Genomic DNA, 18,068 nt, shown 5'->3' on the forward strand with positions numbered 1-18,068 from the left:
TTTACTGCTGGCTTAAAAGAATTTTCTCCGGAATGATCAACTATATAACGTGTAACACTTCAATTGAAAAATCCGCGGCCTCACACATAGATGGCGTTACTAGAATTAAGTCCGTATATTTTATAGTTAGCCCTAACCCTCAAAAGATGCGTGTATAAATTTGACAACTGTCGGATTATTAGTTTGCGAATTATAGCATTTTAAGTGAAGCAACTTTTGTTATTGTGAAAAAAATGGATAGGTAGGAATTTCGCGTGTTGATAAAATATTGCTTTTCGAAGGGAAAACATATAGTTGAAGCAAAGACTTGGCTTGATGCCGAGACTGCCCCAGGAAAATTAACCATCAATTGGTACGCTAAGTTTAGACGTGGTGAAATGAGCACCGATAACGGTGAACGCAGTGGACGCCCAAAAGTGGTTGTTAACGACGAAAACAACGCACAAAATGATTTTGAATGGCCGTAAATTAAAATTGAATGAATTAGCAGATACTCTAAATATATCAACTGAATGTGTACGTCATATTATTGACGAATATTTGGGTGTGAGAAAGCTATGTGCAAAGTGAGTGCCGCGCGAGCTCACTTTTGATCAAAAACAACGAGTTGATGATTCGGAGCAGTATTTAAAGGTGATCAAGCGTAATAAACCTGAGTTTTTGTGTCGATATGTGAGAATGGATGAAACATGGCTCCATCATTTCACTCAGAAGTTCAATCGACAGTCATCCTAGTGGACTGCACACGATGAACCCGCTTCAAAGCATAGGAAAACGCAACAGTCGACTGGCTAGTTTATGGCGTCTGTATTTTGGGATGCGCATGGAATAATTTTTTTGACTACCGTGAAAAAAAAAGGACCATCAACAGCGACTACTACAAAGCGTTATTGGACCATTTCAAGGACGAAAACGCCGAAAAATGGCCACATTTGAAGAAAAAAAGGTGCTGCTTCACCAAGCCAATGCACCTTGTCACAAGTCAGTGAAAACGATGGCAAAAATCCATGAATTGGGCTTCGAATTGTTTCCTCATCGACCGTATTCTCAACATGTGGCCCCCAGCGACGATTTCCTGTTCTCAGATCTCAAAAGGATGCTCGCTGGGATATTTTTTTGTGTCGAATGAAAACGAGATCGCCGAAACTGAGGTCTATTTTGAAGCAAAAGACCAATAGTACTACAAAAATGGTATAGAAAAGTTTGAGTGTCTCTATAATCAGTGTATCACCTTTTAAGGGAATTATGTTGAATAAAAAGTAATAATTTTGCCAAAAAGATGTGTTTTAACGGGGACTTTTCAATTGGCCTGTTACGTATCTCTCTAAGAACGCATCATAATAAAGAAATAAACTGAACCAAAAACATTGAGGACCTCAAGTTACCATCGTTGCGTGAAAACAATATACACTCTCAGTAAAGACGACAGAGAGTATTTTAGCATGAATGATATGGCAAAAGCTCATGTGGCAAGTAGCACATTAGCTGAACTATAGTTACATGGAAAGTTGGAATATAGCGCAGGTTTTCTTTTTATTTTAATTTTTGTTATAATTTTTTATTTGAAGAATCAATTTCAACTTATCTCAGCGACCTCTCAGGTATATGTTTTAAGCTTTAACACATTAGCAATAACAGAGTTGTTAAAAAATCTTAATCAGTTTCCTATACGAAAATTTTTTACAAATTTTCTGAAAAATTACAGCAACATTTAGTTAGTGACAATTTTGTGTATACTTTGATTAAATTAACATTATAATACTACACTACATTTTGATAGTAATTACACATTGTTATTAAAACCGTAAACCTGTTAAATGCTTCAAAAAGTGTTTCCGCCCGGGGACCTTCCGCGTGTTAGGCGGATGTGATAACCACTACACCACGAAAACTTGGTGGATATTTTATATAAAGTTTTTCAGCAACTTTATTACACATTATTGGCGTTAATATGTCACCGGTTCAGGTGCACAGACTACAAGAAATTGGAGAAAAGACTAGGTATGTAACTATTTTATATATTTTATGAATAATAAAAAGTTAGTAGGCGAATTGGGACAAATTGTACATTTTAGGAGCCCTACTAAAGACACAAATAACTTGAATATTGTTAATTTAAAACTTAATTATATGAATAATAATTTTAAATAAAACTATGGGCTTTCTTTAAACTATTGTTTAAATTAAATAAAAATTAAAATAATTATGGTAAAATGAGTCGTAAACATACTTTTCATTAAATAATACAATATGCTATCTATGTCAAACAAAATAGCTCCTCTAAAGTATCATAAAATTGACACATACCAGATCTTGTAGTGGATATGCTTAGTACAATCTTAATTTTCAAATTAATTTATTATTCGTGTGGTTTCGTTCGCTTCAATCTTGTGTCATTTCGGTTGCTCTGTTTTAAGGCAATATCTCGGAAAGGAAATTAAAGTATATTTTAATGAAGTACTTAGAAGCAATAATGATCCTTATACCTGCTGAATTAAAAGTAGCAGTAAAATAATGTATCGTGTTCGCACTTTGAGTTCAATTGTTGGTTAATTGTAATATATCAGCAATATAATACAGTAAGCACTGTTGAAGGTAAATACATTTGTAGTTTATTTTTAAAATATTTTAATACATATTAACATTTTTGTTAAATTATTTTTAATGGCGAAATTGTTAGATCGAATATAGTATTACGATTTGAAATAAGGGGCTTAATTAAAGAAAATAATATATCACTGACCAAATGAATGAAAAAAAGTACGGAAAACGAATTAATGATTTCAGGTAGATAAATACACACATTCAGCATGAGCATAAAATAATAAGAAAATACAATGATTCCAAATCTATAAATTTTAAAAATTAATAGGATTTTATATGTGGACCTTTTATCGACAATTCAAGTGATTATATATTTTATGGTGAAGTGTTTGTTTTTATAGTAAACATTATTTTATACACGATAAGAAACATAGTTTTGGATGAAATATAAATTCGAATTAAATTGTGCAACCAATTGTAATATTCTGTGAACCTCACGAGGTACAGACTATTTTATATACTAATCGATCAAAAAATCTTCTTACAAAAATAAGTTGTGTGTATTTCTTGCAAGTTTATAGCTTTTTCCGTTAAATCTGTAAAAATTCGCATACTTAGTTCAAAAAGCCGATTTTAAATGAACAGAAGAAATTTTCTAGTCAAAATATTATATTTTAATTATAGTGTGGTTATATAATGCTGAAAGTGTATGTATTAATCCATCCTCATTGAAAAGCCCTATATTTTCTAGGATGTATGATTTAGTGAAAGCTCGAAAAGTATGAATTAGTCTATCGCTAGACCAAGTTAATTTAGGAAAGAGATCAAAATTCTTACAAAGGAAACTTGTTTATTACTGCAACAATATTTTACAATGATGCAGTTAAAAAAATCTAAAACGAAACTCCATCAAAATACAAAAAGTAATGTTTCCGCCCGGGATCGAACCGGGGACCTTCCGCGTGTTAGGCGGATGTGATAACCACTACACCACGGAAACTTGCTCTGACTTTTATTTAAATTTTATGAGCAAGTCTAATTTCACCCGACCTGCTTTCATATGTTTACGGCTAAAGAGTGTAGCCTATTAGAAATTCGAAATTGTATTAGATATGTAATTATTTTATATGTATTATGGATAATAATTGATTAACAGACAAACTACAGGCGAGTTAAAATTTTAGGAGCATTGTTTGATACCCAAAGAACTTTTATATTTTGCAGTTTATTTGTTTTATTATAAACATTAATTACACGAAGGATAATTTGAACAAAAGCTTTGATTTTTCTGTCAACTACACTTATTATTATTATTATATTAAATATTATTTTCGTGTCATGTGTTTCTAGACAAAATTTATTCCACTCAAGCACCATAAAACTAACAGATATATTTCATATTACATATATTTCCATAAAGCAATAATATTCCTTGTACTAGAAAAATCTAAAGTTGTATCTTTAGTTTTAGTCATTTACACTGTTGGCATTTCTTTTATTTTAATTATTTTGTTATATCTAATAAAATGGCAGAATAATTCAGCAATCTTCTTTGCTCGCGATTCTTCTTCGCTTTTTCTTTGATTTTAATTGTTTTATTAATTGTAATATATCAGTAATATAATTTAGTAAACTCCGTTGAAGGTAAAGAAATGCAGAGCTTACATATTTCTTTGTTTTTTTGTTTCTATAAATATTAAACAATATTAAACAACGCACACATTGTGCAATATATATTAAATTATTTGTAATTAAGCAAAGTTGTATTAAAACAAGTACTACCTGATAAAATAATTTTTAAAAACTAGTTAAAATAGATGTTGAGTTGAATATTTTGATATCTTTAAATACATTTTCATGTAAAATAACACTTATATTGTTCGACAAAAAACTTTTTGTTAAATTGAATGGCTTACTACTATTTCTAGACCTATTACTTTAATTATACTCTCGTGCATCGGGTCGTAACTGCCAAGTTGTCCTAAGAAAACCATGTATCGCTGTACCGAATTGTTTTTGGCAAGAAAATTATAATTATTACAAATAAAACTTGTTTGTTATTCCAAAAATATTTTAAAATGATGTAGGGTATTCGTATAAGCAAAATACTATAAAAAAATGTTTCCGCCCGGGATCGAACCGGGGACCTTCCGCGTGTTAGGCGGATGTGATAACCACTACACCACGGAAACTTGCTGCAATTTTAATTTAAATTGAATGAGCAAGTCTAATTTCACCTAACCTGCTTTCACATGTTGACGGCTAAAGTGCGTAGTCTATTAAAAATTCGAAATAGTATTACATATGTAATAATTTTATATGTATTATGGATAATAATTGATTAACAGATAAACTACAGGAAAGTTAAAATTTTAGGAACCTTATTGAATATCCAAAGAGCAGTTTAATTAATTAAAGGAAGGATAATTTTAATAAAAGATTTGATTTTTCTGTCAACTATTCTTTCAGTTAAATAATATAAAATATTATTTTCATGTCATGTATTTTTAAACAAAATTGTTCCACTCGAGCACAATAAAACTAACAAATATATTTCATATTTCAAATACATTTCATATATATCTAAGAAGCAATAATGTTCATTGTACCAGGAAAATGTAAGGTCGTATCTTTAGTTTTAGAGTCATTTACACTGTTGGCATCTTCACTTCACATCACTTTACAGCTTGTGCTTGTTATATCAATGTGAAGTAATTAGAAATCAAGAGATGCATTTGCCTATATTTTATGGTTGAATGAAGAAAAAGGATCATTAAATACCCGTAATTGAAGACAAGTTTTATAGTGAACTTTTTGTTTTCATAAATAGTAAATAATATACGGAGAGATAAAGAATATATATTTGAATTTTTATATTAATTAAAAGTTTAAATTAACCGGATAATATTAATACTATATGTACATATACTATATATATATATATATATATATATATATATATATATATATATATATATATAATATATATCGTATATATATATATATATATATATATATATATATATATATATAGTATATATAGTATATATCGTATATATATATATATATATATATATATATATATATATATATATATATATAGTATATATCGTATATATATATATATATATATATATATATATATATATATATATATATATATATATATATATATATATATATAAGAGAGGTAAAAACTAAATAAAAATAGTAAAAATAAGTGTGAGTTGATTATTTTGTAAGTTTAAATTTTTTTTCCCATAAAGTAATCTTTATTTAGCTCAAGGAATCGATTTTTGTTAAATGGAATGGCCTTATTTATAGACCTACTACTTTAATAATATAATTTTTTATATAACTCGTAACTGATAGGTTGTCTAAAGAAAATCATTAATCGCTAGATTTAATTGTTTTTGACAAAGAGATTAAAATCATTATAAATAAATTTATTAAATTAATTAATTAGTTAGGTTATAAAGTTATTCTAAAACTACTTTAAATTGATCAATGTAGTATATTTTCAGAACAAAACACTATTAAATCCCAAAAAGTAATGTTTTGCCCGTGATTGAACTGGGGACCTTCCATGTATTAGGCGGATGTGATAACCACTACACTTCGGCAGCTTGTTATAAGCCTTATTTATATATCACTAGCAAGTATAAATTAATACAATTTACAATTTACAATTTACTTTCATATCTCACCGCTTAATCTTAACCTTGTTACAGACTACACAATGAACTTAGAAATAGTAAATGGACTAGATATACAATAATTTTATATATTTAATATACAATATTAATAAACCCTATCGAATTTGAATAAAATTATGATTTATATCAGCTTTAATTAACATTAATTAGATTAATAGAGACTTTGATCGTTCTCTCTCCCCTAGGCCTTAATAATAGCCCATGCACGTCTTCAATAGTTACACTGATGGCTTGTAAATATTCCTCGCTGAATTTCTCTCTTTCACAGTGTCTTATGTTTTCACGGATACAGCTTGTATTTGGGAATCCGTAAATAATTTCTATCCGTGAAATGTGTTTCGGATACATCATGATATCAATATTTTGTTCATATAAAAGCATTTTAAGCTCCCTGGTATGTTGCTGGAGTCCATTAGCATTCCAGACGGCTATTTTGTATTTGCTGTTGTGGCGATCAGTTATTAGGCTAGATTGGTAACGACGACGGCTCTAATTTACTAATAGTACTTATAGGTTTTGGCGTTTTCTGCGTATGAGGTCTGACTGTTGGTTACTGCGTGTGCGTATGAGATATGAGGATGTTGTATTGGTGCTTTAGGCGAGTTAGATGATATGGGCTCTTTTGGAGGCTGTAAGTTTCTTTTTTCTCTCAATGCTGGATACAGTTTTTGATGCCACGCTTTATGGACTAGGCATCCCCTATAATTTGCGGGATGGTCATCGTCACAGTTGAGGCATTTTACTTTGTCGTCACGTGTTTTGCGTGTGCAATTATTGCTCGTTATTCTCTCCTGCGCATTTCACGCATCAATACAACTTGCGACAGTATGTTTTGGTGTGCCCATATGCTTGCCATCTGGCGCATTGTGGGATGATTCCTTTTGTGTTTGGTGGCTTACACTTAATGACGTAATGGTCCAAATACTTAATCTCGTAAACATGTTTATTATTTTCTTTTGGCTTCAAATCAATATAAAATATTGGCAGTGGCTCCATTGTTGCACGACATTTTATGTTATGTATATTTACAACTTCGTGGCCTTGTTCAACTAGGGCTGTTTTAATTATGTTTGTATCCGTTGAGCGATGTTGCCCTTTTATGACAATTTTTTTTAATTTTCGGATTTTGGTCGAAAAGTATGATACTGCGTGTTTCTATCGTCCAACTTTTTATTAGAATTTTGATATGTTCAGGGTCAAACATTTGAATCTTTATTGTTTCAGATCGGATTTTTTTTTATTATATAATGATTGGATATTGTCTTGAGCAAGTCATACAGATGTTTAACAACACCTACCTATATACTGTTATTCGGGGTGGTCTGGGAATTGCTTTTGGTTGGTTTTCTTTGTTGTTATGGTTTTATTCTGTCTCTTCTGTTAGGGCACTGAAACGTTTGTATGTTGGGAGCGGTTTTTGAAGCCAATAGTCGCTGATCAACAAACATGAAAAGTGATTTTGTGTTCTGTAAGCACTATTTATAGCACAAAAATCAATTAAGGAAACCAACCAAGGCTTGATAAATACTACGGTGACTTTGCGTCATCCATTTCGGTTGCTAGGAGGTGGTTTACTGAGTTCCGTTGTAATTGCATAAGGGACCCGATATATCAGAAAACGCCAAAAACCAATTAATAACCATAAAAGTGTGTTCCTCCGGGTGAAGGTTCACCAAAGGCCAACTTGGTCATATATTGTTCAGAGTAGTTGAATACATTTTATACTGATTTGAGGCAAAAAAACCCATTTGGTGGGAAAAAATATTAGTCTATTAAAACGACTCATGGGCGCACCTCTTGTGTAGTCACCACGGTAAAAATCGATACATTAGACTAAAATATATATAAAATTATATCAATATATTGGTAAAAATCAAACTGCTATCCCATTCAGTATAATCTCCAGATTCAGCTACCCAGACTATTTTCTACTTTCAAACCTGAAGTAATGGTTCGGTTGTAAAGCACTTGGATGGAATGGAGAGGTCAACATTGAAACAAATGCTTATTTTGAGGGCTTTGAGAAAACCCATTACACCTCTTAATAAGGTTCAATATATTACAACTTAATAAGAGAGACATATCACAGATGACATGTTTTATAGACAAGTTTTGAACAACTCACATTCTGATCATAACCTTTGTTTTCTATAAGATATAGTTTCGAATCAGAGCTCTTCCACCATCAGCTTAATTAACAATAACAGTTAATATCAATTTGGTTCAAATTTGACCATCAACCAATGATATTTTTTGTTAACTTCAAGATATAAACACAAATTTCATATATTAGTTGATTAAATATATTATAGTTTTATATTTTATTCGTTTTGTACATACGTTATGGGGTGGGAAATATAATATTGTTTCAGAGTGGGATTGTATGACCACCATATTAGGATTCAGCCAGAGAGAATAGTATGAAACATACTTTTTGAGAGGCTTGAGAGTTAAAAGGCCATAAACAAAACTATCGCCTTGATTCATTTCATTACAAATGTTTGAATCCATAAATTAGTAGTAAAATAGTAGAGTCAATGTTTTCATTTATATCCCAATCTAGCTGAAATTGTCAGCTGTGAGCAATCATTGCAAATCGAAGTTAGTAGCGTCAGTTTGTTAGTACTAATAATACAAAGAGAGGGTTAAAGACGCAATTACACTAACAGAGTATTGAAGAGGTTCGCTAATACTAACAGAAGAACACAATTTTTTAACAATTGTTGCAAAACAAATCCCATATGATGCGACACGTTTTCTCTGTGATAGATACTGAAGTCTTGAATGTGTTCTTTGCTACTCTTAAAGCCTATTTCAGTTAAATCTGTAAAATGTTGCTTACTCATCTCAACTCGTCGCTTACATGGCTCAACAAGGCTACTTTTACGGAGCGGACGAAATTTATTTGTAATTGAATTGGAAATTATAAAATATTTACATAATTAAAATTCGAAATTTATAAAATAATGAAAGGGACAACCATCGTTCGTTATACCAAATTGATTTGAGAAGAAAAATATAATTTTTACAAATGAAATTTATTTGTTAGCCTAAACATATTTTTCAATGGCTATTCATAGATACTTAAAAAGTAATGTTTCCGCCCGGGATCGAACCGGGGACCTTCCGCGTGTTAGGCGGATGTGATAACCACTACACCACGGAAACTTGCTCTGACTTTTATTTAAATTTAATGAGCAAGTCTAATTTCACCCGACCTGCTTTCATATGTTTACGGCTAAAGAGTGTAGCCTATTAGAAATTCGAAATTGTATTAGATATGTAATTATTTTATATGTATTATGGATAATAATTGATTAACAGACAAACTACAGGCGAGTTAAAATTTTAGGAGCATTGTTTGATACCCAAAGAACTTTTATGTTTTGCAATTTATTTGTTTTATTTGTTTTATTATAAACACTAATTACACGAAGGATAATTTTAACAAAAACTTTGATTTTTCTGCCAACTATACTTTCAGTTAAATAATATTAAATATTATTTTCGTGTCATGTGTTTCTAGACAAAAATTATTCCACTCAAGCACCATAAAACTAACAACTATGTTTCATATTTCATATATTTCCATAAAGCAATAATATTCCTTGTACCAGGAAAATCTAAAGTTGTATCTTTAGTTATACAGTTATTTACACTGTTGGCATCTCTTTTATTTTTATTATTATGTTATGTATAATAAAATAGCAGAATAATTCAGCAATCTTCTTTCCTCGCGATTCTTTTTCCCTTTTTCTTTGATTTTAATTGTTTTGTTAATTGTAATATATCAGTAATATAATTTAGTAAACTCCGTTGAAGGCAAATAAATGCAGAGCTTATATTTTTAAAAATGTTTATGTTTACAATTTAATATCACTTTTCTATTTAGTTTGTTTCTCTTTAGGATGATAATCTCACTTTACTGCTTGTGCTGAACAAGGATCGTTAATTACTGGTAACTGAAAACATTCTTATAGTGATTTTTTGTAATTAAGCAAAGTTGAATAAAAACAAATACTAGCTGATAAAATAATTTTTAGAAACTAGTAAAAATAGATTTTGAGTTGAATATTTTTATATGTTTAAATACATTTTCCTGTAAAATAACACTTATATTGCTCAACAAAAGATTTTTTGTTAAATTGAATGGCTTACTACTATTTGTAGATCTACTACTTTAATTATACTGTATATAGATATATATATATATATATATATATATATATATATATATATATATATTTATATTATATTTTATATATATATATATATATATTTATATTATATTTTATATATATATATATATATATATATATATATATTTATGTATATATATATATATATATATATATATATATATATATATATATATATATATATATATATATATATATATATATATATATACATATATATATATATTCGTATAAGCAAAATACTATCAAAAGTAATGTTTCCGCCCGGGATCGAAGCGGGGACCTTCCGCGTGTTAGGCGGATGTGATAACCACTACACCACGGAAACATATGCTTAAAAAGTTGATCAGCAGGTCTAACGCACCTGACCTGCTTTCATGTCTTGTCGGTCAAGGCGTGTATATCACAGATTATAAGAAATTGGAACTTTGCCTTGATATTACTATTATTACTAATATTACTATATTATTTGCATCAAAAGTATAGTATATTTAATGTATAAGGGTCTTTCTAATTAAACTAAACCATCAACATAATTTATTCATTGAGTAAAAGTTCGTTACTGAAGTAAAATACTCCTAACTTGTTTTTGAACAAATTTTGTATATCTATTACTTTTTTTGTTTATATTATATATAATGCGGTCAAATTACTGGATACAGTATGGAACTTAGAGTGGGTAAGAGTTGGCATTGAGTGGCTCGATTAAAGGAACATATTCTTTTCTCATATGTCGCTGGTATTCATATGCTTTCAGAATATTAAGATGTTTTTAATTTACTTTTCCATCCTTTATGGTCATAAATATCTCTACAAAATTATTTCCTTTTGTTATTTATTATATAATTATTTAAAAATAAAATGGGATTTAAATAAATAATATTGCATAAATTACATGTAATAATCAGATTTATAACCTGTAGGTTTTTTATGTTCACATAGTACATTGTTTGAAAAAAGATCTAAAAGGAACCAAAGAAAGACCTATATTATATTATATTATATTATATTTGAACCCAGAATCTCCTTAATTATTATACAAGTTTGACAAAATCCTTAATTAAACACAATCTGAGAGAGATGGAAGAGAGGTAACTTTTGGATCTACGAATAGTTTAGAAAGACACCATACAGCATATTTTGCTTGCAGGCAATTAAAATAAGAGTTATTATTTATATTGCTACTTATATTTCAAATAAGATTCTGTGGTGTAGTGGTTATCATATCCGCTTCATACGCAGGAAGCACCTGCTTCGATCCCATACGGAAATATTATTTTTGGCCTCAACGCTGCTTTGTATTAAAAGCACATAATCCGTTCTCAGTTTGATAAATGGTATACTAAAATATTTCTATATCGAATGAATATTGAAATTCGTAATCAATAAATACATTCAGGTTGTACAAGAATTTCACCAGAACTGGCCGTGCCATTTAATATCAAGCTTCTGTGGTTTAGTGGCTATCACATTCGCCAAAAATTATTTTTGGTTCTCAACACTGCTTTATATTATCTGCGTACAAACCTATTTCATTCTGCTAATTGGTATATTAAAATATTTCTATATGGGATCCACATTGAAATTCGCAATCAATCCATACATTCAGGTTTAACAGAAATTTCGCTTGAATTGGCCGTGCAATTTAATATCACATTTCTATTGTGTAGTGGTTATAACATCCACTTCACCCACATGAATTACTTGGTTCGATCCCAGACGGAAAGGTTATTTTTGGTTCTCAACACTGCTTTATATTATGTGCGCACAAACCTATTTCATTCTGCTAATTGGTATATTAAAACATTTTTATATGGGATCCATATTGAAATTCGCAATCTATGAATACATTCAGGTTTTACAGAAATTTTGCTAGAATTGGCCGTGCAATTTAGTATCAAGTTTCTGTGGTGTAGTGGTTATCACATCCGCTTCATACGCGGAAGGTCCCTGGTTCGAACCCAGGCGGAAACATTATTTTTGGTTCTCAACACTGCTTTACATTTTATGCCCACAGACCTATCCCATTTTGCTAAATTAAAAATATTTTAATATATTTATAAAACAATACATGCATTCAAGTTTTACAGAAAGATCGCCAAAATATGCCGTGCTACTTAATATCAAGTTTCTGTGGTTTAGTTGTTACCACATCCGCCCCACACGTGGAAGATCCCTGGTTCGATCCCAGGCGGAAACATTATTTTTGGTTCTCAACGCCGATTTATATTATCTGCGCACAAACCTATTTCATTTTTCTAATTGGTATTTTGAAATACTTCTGTATGGGATATTTATCGAAATTCGTAACCAATGCATACATTCAGAAGAGACTGAAATTTGGCTTGCTTTGTTTGTGCTATTTAATATCAAGTTTCTGTGGTGTAGTGGTTATCACATCCGTCTCAGACGCGGAAGATCCCTGGTTCGATCCCGGGCGGGAACACTATTTTTGGTTCTCAACACTGTTTTATATTATGTGCTAACAAACCTATTTCATTCTGCTAATTGGTATATTAAAATATTTCTGTATGGGATCCATATTGAAATTCTCAATCATTACATACATTCAGATTTTACAGAAATTTCGCTAGAATTGGCCGTGCTATTTAATATAAAGTTTCTGTGGTGTCGTGGTTATCACATCCGCCTCACACGCAGAAGGTCCTTGGTTCAATCCCAGGCGGAAACATTATTTTTGGTTCTCAACACTATTTTTTATTATATGCCCACAGACCTATCTCATTGTGCTAAATGTTATATTAAATTATTTCTAAAATAATACATACATTCAAGTTTTACAGAAGGATCGCCAGAATATGCCGTGCAATTTAATATCAAGTTTCTGTGGTGTTGTTGTTACCACATCCGCCTCACACGTGGAAGATCCCTGGTTCGATCCCAGGCGGTAAAACTATTTTTGGTACTCAACACTGCTTTAAATTATATACGCACAAAGCTATTTCATTTTTCTAACTTGAATTATAACTGGAAATACTATTTTTAGTCCTCAACACTGTTTTATATTATCTGCGCACAAATCTATTTTATTTTACTAATGGCTATATTAAAATATTTCTGTATGGGATCCTTATTTAAATTCGTGATCAATACATACATTCAGGTTGTACAGAAATATCGCTAGGATTGGGGGTACTATGTAATATCAAATTCCTGTGGTTCGATACCAGAGAGAAACACTATTTTTAGTTGTCGAAACTGCTTTATATTATTTGCGCACAAATCTATTTCCTTTTGCTAATTGGTATATTAAAATATTTCTGTATGGGATCCATATTTAAATTCGTAATCGAAACATACATTCGGGATGTACAGAAATTTCGCTTGCTTTGGTTGTTATATCTGATATCAAGTTTCTGTGGTGCGTACATACAAGTTGTACAGAAAGATCGCCAGAACATGCCGTGCTGTTTAATATCAAGTTTCTGTGGTGAAGTGGCTATCACATCCGCCTCACACGCGGAAGGTCCCTGATTCGATCCCAGGTAGAAACATTATTTTTGGTTCTCAACACTGCTTTATATTATCTGCGAACAAACTAATTTCATTCTGCTAATTGGTATATTAAAATATTTCTATACGGGATCCATATTGAAATTCGTAATCGACACATACATTCAGGTTGTACAGAAATTTCGTCAAAATTGGCCCTGCTATATAATATCAAGTTCCTGTGGTGTAGTGGTTATAACATTCGCTTCACATGAGGAATGTACCTGGTTCGAACCCGGCGGAAAAGTTATTTTTGGTTCCCAACACTGCATTATATTATGTGCCAACAAACCTATTATTTTTTTCTAACTGAGATATTAAAATATTTTTATATGGGGTCAACATTGATATTCGTAATCAATAGAAACATTCAGGTTGTACAGAAAGATCGCCAGAATATGCCGTGCTATTTAATATCAAGTTTCTGTGGTCTAGTAGCTATCACATCCGCCTCACACGCGGAAGGTCCCTGGTTCGATCCCAGGTGGAAACATCATTTTTGGTTCTCAACACTGCTTTATATTATCTGCGCACAAACCTATTTCATTTTGCTAATTGGTATATTAAAATATTTCTATATGGGATCCATATTGAAATTCTCAATCAACAAATACATTCAAGTTTTACAGAGAGATCGCCAGAATATGCCGTGTTATTTAATATGAAGTTTCTGTGGTGTAGTGGTTATCACATCCGCCTCACACGCGGAAGATCCCTGGTTCGATCCCAGGCGGAAACATTATTTTTGGTTCTCAACGCCGATTTATATTATCTGCGCACAAACCTATTTCATTTTTCTAATTGGTATTTTGAAATATTTCTGTATGGGATATTTATCGAAATTCGTAATCAATACATACATTCAGAAGAGACTGAAATTTCGCTTGCTTTGTTTGTGCTATTTAATATCAAGTTTCTGTGGTGTAGTGGTTACCACATCCGCCTCACACGCGGAAGGTTTTTGGTTCGATCCTAGACGGAAATATTATTTTAGGTTCTCAACAATGCTTTATATTATCTGCTCACAAACCTATTTAAATTTTAAAATTTTTATATTAAAATATTTCTATATGGGATCCATATTGAAATTCGTAGTCAATTCATAAATTCAGGTTGTACAGAAATTTCGCTAGAATTGGCCGTGGTATTTAATATCAAGTTTCTGTGGTGTAGTGGTTATCACATCCGCCTCACACGCGGAAGGTCTTTGGTTCGATCCCAGGCGGAAATATTATGTTTGGTTCTCAACGTCGATTTATATTGTCTGCGTACAAACCTATTTCATTTTTCTAATTGGTATTTTGAAATATTTCTATTTGGGATCCTTATCAAAATTCGTAATCAATATATAAATTCGGGTTGTACAGAAATTTCGCTTGCTTTGGACTTTCTCTTTGATATCAAGCCTCTGTGGTGCATACATTAAGATTGTACAGAAATTTTGCTTGAATTGGCCGTGCTATTTAATATCAAGTTTCTGTGATGTAGTGGTTATCACATCCGGCTCACACGCGGAAGGTACCTGGTTCGATCCCAGTCAGAAATACTATTTTTGGTTCTCAACAATGCTTTATATTATCTGCGCACAAGTCTACTTCATTTTGCTAATTAGTATATTAAAATATTTCTATATGGGGTGCTTATTTCAATTCGTAATCAATACATAAATTCAGGATATAGAGAAATTTCGCTTGCTTTTGTCGTACTATTTTATATCAACTTTGTGTGGTGTAGTGGTTAATACATCGATTGGTTAACTGGATCGTTCCCAGACGGAAACACTATTTTTGGTCCTCAACAATGCTTTATATTATCTGCGCACAAATCTATTTCATTTTGCTAATTGTTATATTAAAATATTTCTATATGGGGTCCATATTGCAATTCGCAATCAATATATATATTCAGGATATACAGATATTTTGCTTGCTTTTGTCGTGCTATTTAATATCAAGTTTCTGTGGTGTAGTGGTTATCACATCCGATTAACACGCGGAAGTTACCTGGTTCGATTCCAGGCGGAAGGACTATTTTTGTTTATCAGCAATTCTTTAAATTATCTGCGCACAAACCCATTTCCTATTGCTAGTTGGTATATTAAAATATTTCTATATGGGATCCATACAGAAATTGGTAATCAATACATATATTAAGGTTGTACAGAAATTTTTTTTGCTTTTATGATGGTTCGTTTACCTGGTTCGTTCCCAAACGGAAACACTATTTTTGGTTCTCAGCAATGCTTTATAATATAAATGAGATATTTCTATATGGTATCCTTATTGAAATTTGTAATCAATACATACATTCAGGTTGTACAGAAATTTCTCTAAAATTGGCCGTGCTATTTAATATCAAGTTTCTGTGGTGTAGTAGTTTTGACATCCGCCTCGCACACGGGAATTACCTGGTTCGATCCCAGGCGAAAACATAAATTTTGGTTCTCAACACCGCTCTATATTATCTGCTCACAAACCTATACATTTTTTTAATTGGTATATTAAAATAGTTCTGTATGGCATCCTTATTGAAATTCGCAATCAATGCATACATTCAGGTTGTTCAGATATTTCGCTATTGATGGTCGTGCTATTTAATATCAAGTTTCTGTGGTGTAGTGGTTATACATACATCTCACGTACGTATGATTCCTGGTTTGATTCCAGCGGATACACTATATGATATATATATATATATATATATATATATTCAATTTCTTATTATAAATATAAATTTATCTTGGACACAGATTTGGAATGTATTTTAGAATAAATTATATGATAACGTCTAAATGAATTTGATTAAAATTAGGTTTACATTGTGGTTGATTGACGTAATAAGCATAACACGATCATGGCTCCAGTTTGATTCTGAATGGAAACACTATATTTTGAATTTGATAAAGCTTTTTATTAATTGCCTATACGCCAATCATATATATTGTTGGTAGACATAGAATTCAATGTTGTTTTTCTATTATGTGTGTTTATCTATTATGTTGTAACATGGTACCTTAAAATGTTTTTTTAAGAAATAACGAAAACTTACTTTTAAATAAATTTTTAATTATAGCATATAATAATGGGTATATCACTTAAGCCTATATCGCAAGATTTCTGCACATCGCTCCCATGCATAGCACTACCATAAAGCTTCTTTTTTATTTCTGCTGTGTTCATAAAAAATAATTTTAATATGTTATTTGTTTTTCCTTAATATATCAGAATGCATCATTTACAATTCTATTTTATGTTACTAGGAACTAAAATTTGTTTGTTCTTTCCTTTAGGCGGTTACTGGTTATCAGGGACAAATTTGGGCAATGGAGAATTTTACTGGGCTTCAACAGGCACTGCAGTCATTTATTCGAAGTGGTTACCAAATCAACCCGACAATGCCAAACTGCAGGACAATGATTTTAAAGGAGAGAATTGTATCCAATGGGGAATCTATAATAGAAGTGAAAATGCAGCATGGAATGATCTGGGATGTTTTCATAAATTGCGTTATATTTGCGAAGAGCATCAGTATTGCTCATAACGATTATAATAATTGTAAATATAATTACGAAATTATAAATTCGTGTTTTGATTTTCAATTCACAAACCCCCTAATACTAATTAATTAAAAATTGATATTTTAAGTTACGACTTGATGAATTATTGATTTTTTATTCTTGAATATTTTATTGAGTATTCAGGTTTTTTTATAGAGAGGTATATGAGATTATGTAATTAATATTAGTTATTTGCATATATTTTGTTCATGGCAAAGTATCAACAAACTATTATTAAGCAACTAAACTAACTGTTAAATACAGTGATTTTGCAGCATTCTCATTTTAATCTGATTTGAAGTAATATGCTGTGGACGCCCGTCAACAATTCAAGAAACATATGATGATGACACCCCGCTATATACCAATTGTCGGGTTTATTTTCAACAATTCAGAAGTAGTAATTTTAATGTTAGTAACAATGTGTCTACAGTATTATCAGTATATCAGGGAGTATCAAACAGTTCTAATGCAATGAATTGTAGGACAGCTTCAAGCTTCTTCACAAACAATCAACGAATTCTCAAATATTTGAGAAAT

At 30.9% G+C, this 18,068-nt stretch overlaps 1 protein-coding gene and 10 non-coding genes across 12 annotated transcripts in view; 7 read left to right on the forward strand and 4 right to left on the reverse strand.

Moving 5' to 3' along the window:
* The window catches only part of LOC143189194 (salivary C-type lectin 1-like), a 29,472-nt gene extending 11,921 nt beyond the window's left edge, over positions 1–17,551 (forward strand). For both annotated transcript variants that reach the window (XM_076393820.1, XM_076393821.1), the window contains exon 4: positions 17,262–17,551. In XM_076393820.1, the coding sequence (XP_076249935.1) occupies positions 17,262–17,512 (251 nt within the window). In that variant the 3' untranslated portion in view covers positions 17,513–17,551. The remainder of the gene's footprint in view (positions 1–17,261) is intronic.
* On the reverse strand, positions 3,472–3,544 carry TRNAV-AAC (transfer RNA valine (anticodon AAC)). Its single transcript has one exon. It is a non-coding gene; the product is annotated as a tRNA-Val (tRNA).
* TRNAV-AAC (transfer RNA valine (anticodon AAC)) lies at positions 4,664–4,736 on the reverse strand. Its single transcript has one exon. It is a non-coding gene; the product is annotated as a tRNA-Val (tRNA).
* On the reverse strand, positions 9,356–9,428 carry TRNAV-AAC (transfer RNA valine (anticodon AAC)). Its single transcript has one exon. It is a non-coding gene; the product is annotated as a tRNA-Val (tRNA).
* TRNAV-AAC (transfer RNA valine (anticodon AAC)) lies at positions 10,715–10,787 on the reverse strand. The gene has a single exon. It is a non-coding gene; the product is annotated as a tRNA-Val (tRNA).
* Positions 12,361–12,433, forward strand: TRNAM-CAU (transfer RNA methionine (anticodon CAU)). Its single transcript has one exon. It is a non-coding gene; the product is annotated as a tRNA-Met (tRNA).
* Positions 12,833–12,905, forward strand: TRNAL-CAG (transfer RNA leucine (anticodon CAG)). The gene has a single exon. It is a non-coding gene; the product is annotated as a tRNA-Leu (tRNA).
* On the forward strand, positions 13,079–13,151 carry TRNAV-CAC (transfer RNA valine (anticodon CAC)). Its single transcript has one exon. It is a non-coding gene; the product is annotated as a tRNA-Val (tRNA).
* TRNAV-CAC (transfer RNA valine (anticodon CAC)) lies at positions 13,902–13,974 on the forward strand. Its single transcript has one exon. It is a non-coding gene; the product is annotated as a tRNA-Val (tRNA).
* TRNAV-CAC (transfer RNA valine (anticodon CAC)) lies at positions 14,639–14,711 on the forward strand. The gene has a single exon. It is a non-coding gene; the product is annotated as a tRNA-Val (tRNA).
* On the forward strand, positions 15,131–15,203 carry TRNAV-CAC (transfer RNA valine (anticodon CAC)). Its single transcript has one exon. It is a non-coding gene; the product is annotated as a tRNA-Val (tRNA).
* Positions 17,552–18,068: the final 517 nt, after the last annotated feature.

This window comes from Rhynchophorus ferrugineus, unplaced genomic scaffold (genome assembly GCF_030347505.1).
Source record: "Rhynchophorus ferrugineus isolate W39M unplaced genomic scaffold, kcgeb_rfMv2 rfM1, whole genome shotgun sequence".
Classification (NCBI taxonomy): domain Eukaryota; kingdom Metazoa; phylum Arthropoda; class Insecta; order Coleoptera; family Curculionidae; genus Rhynchophorus; species Rhynchophorus ferrugineus.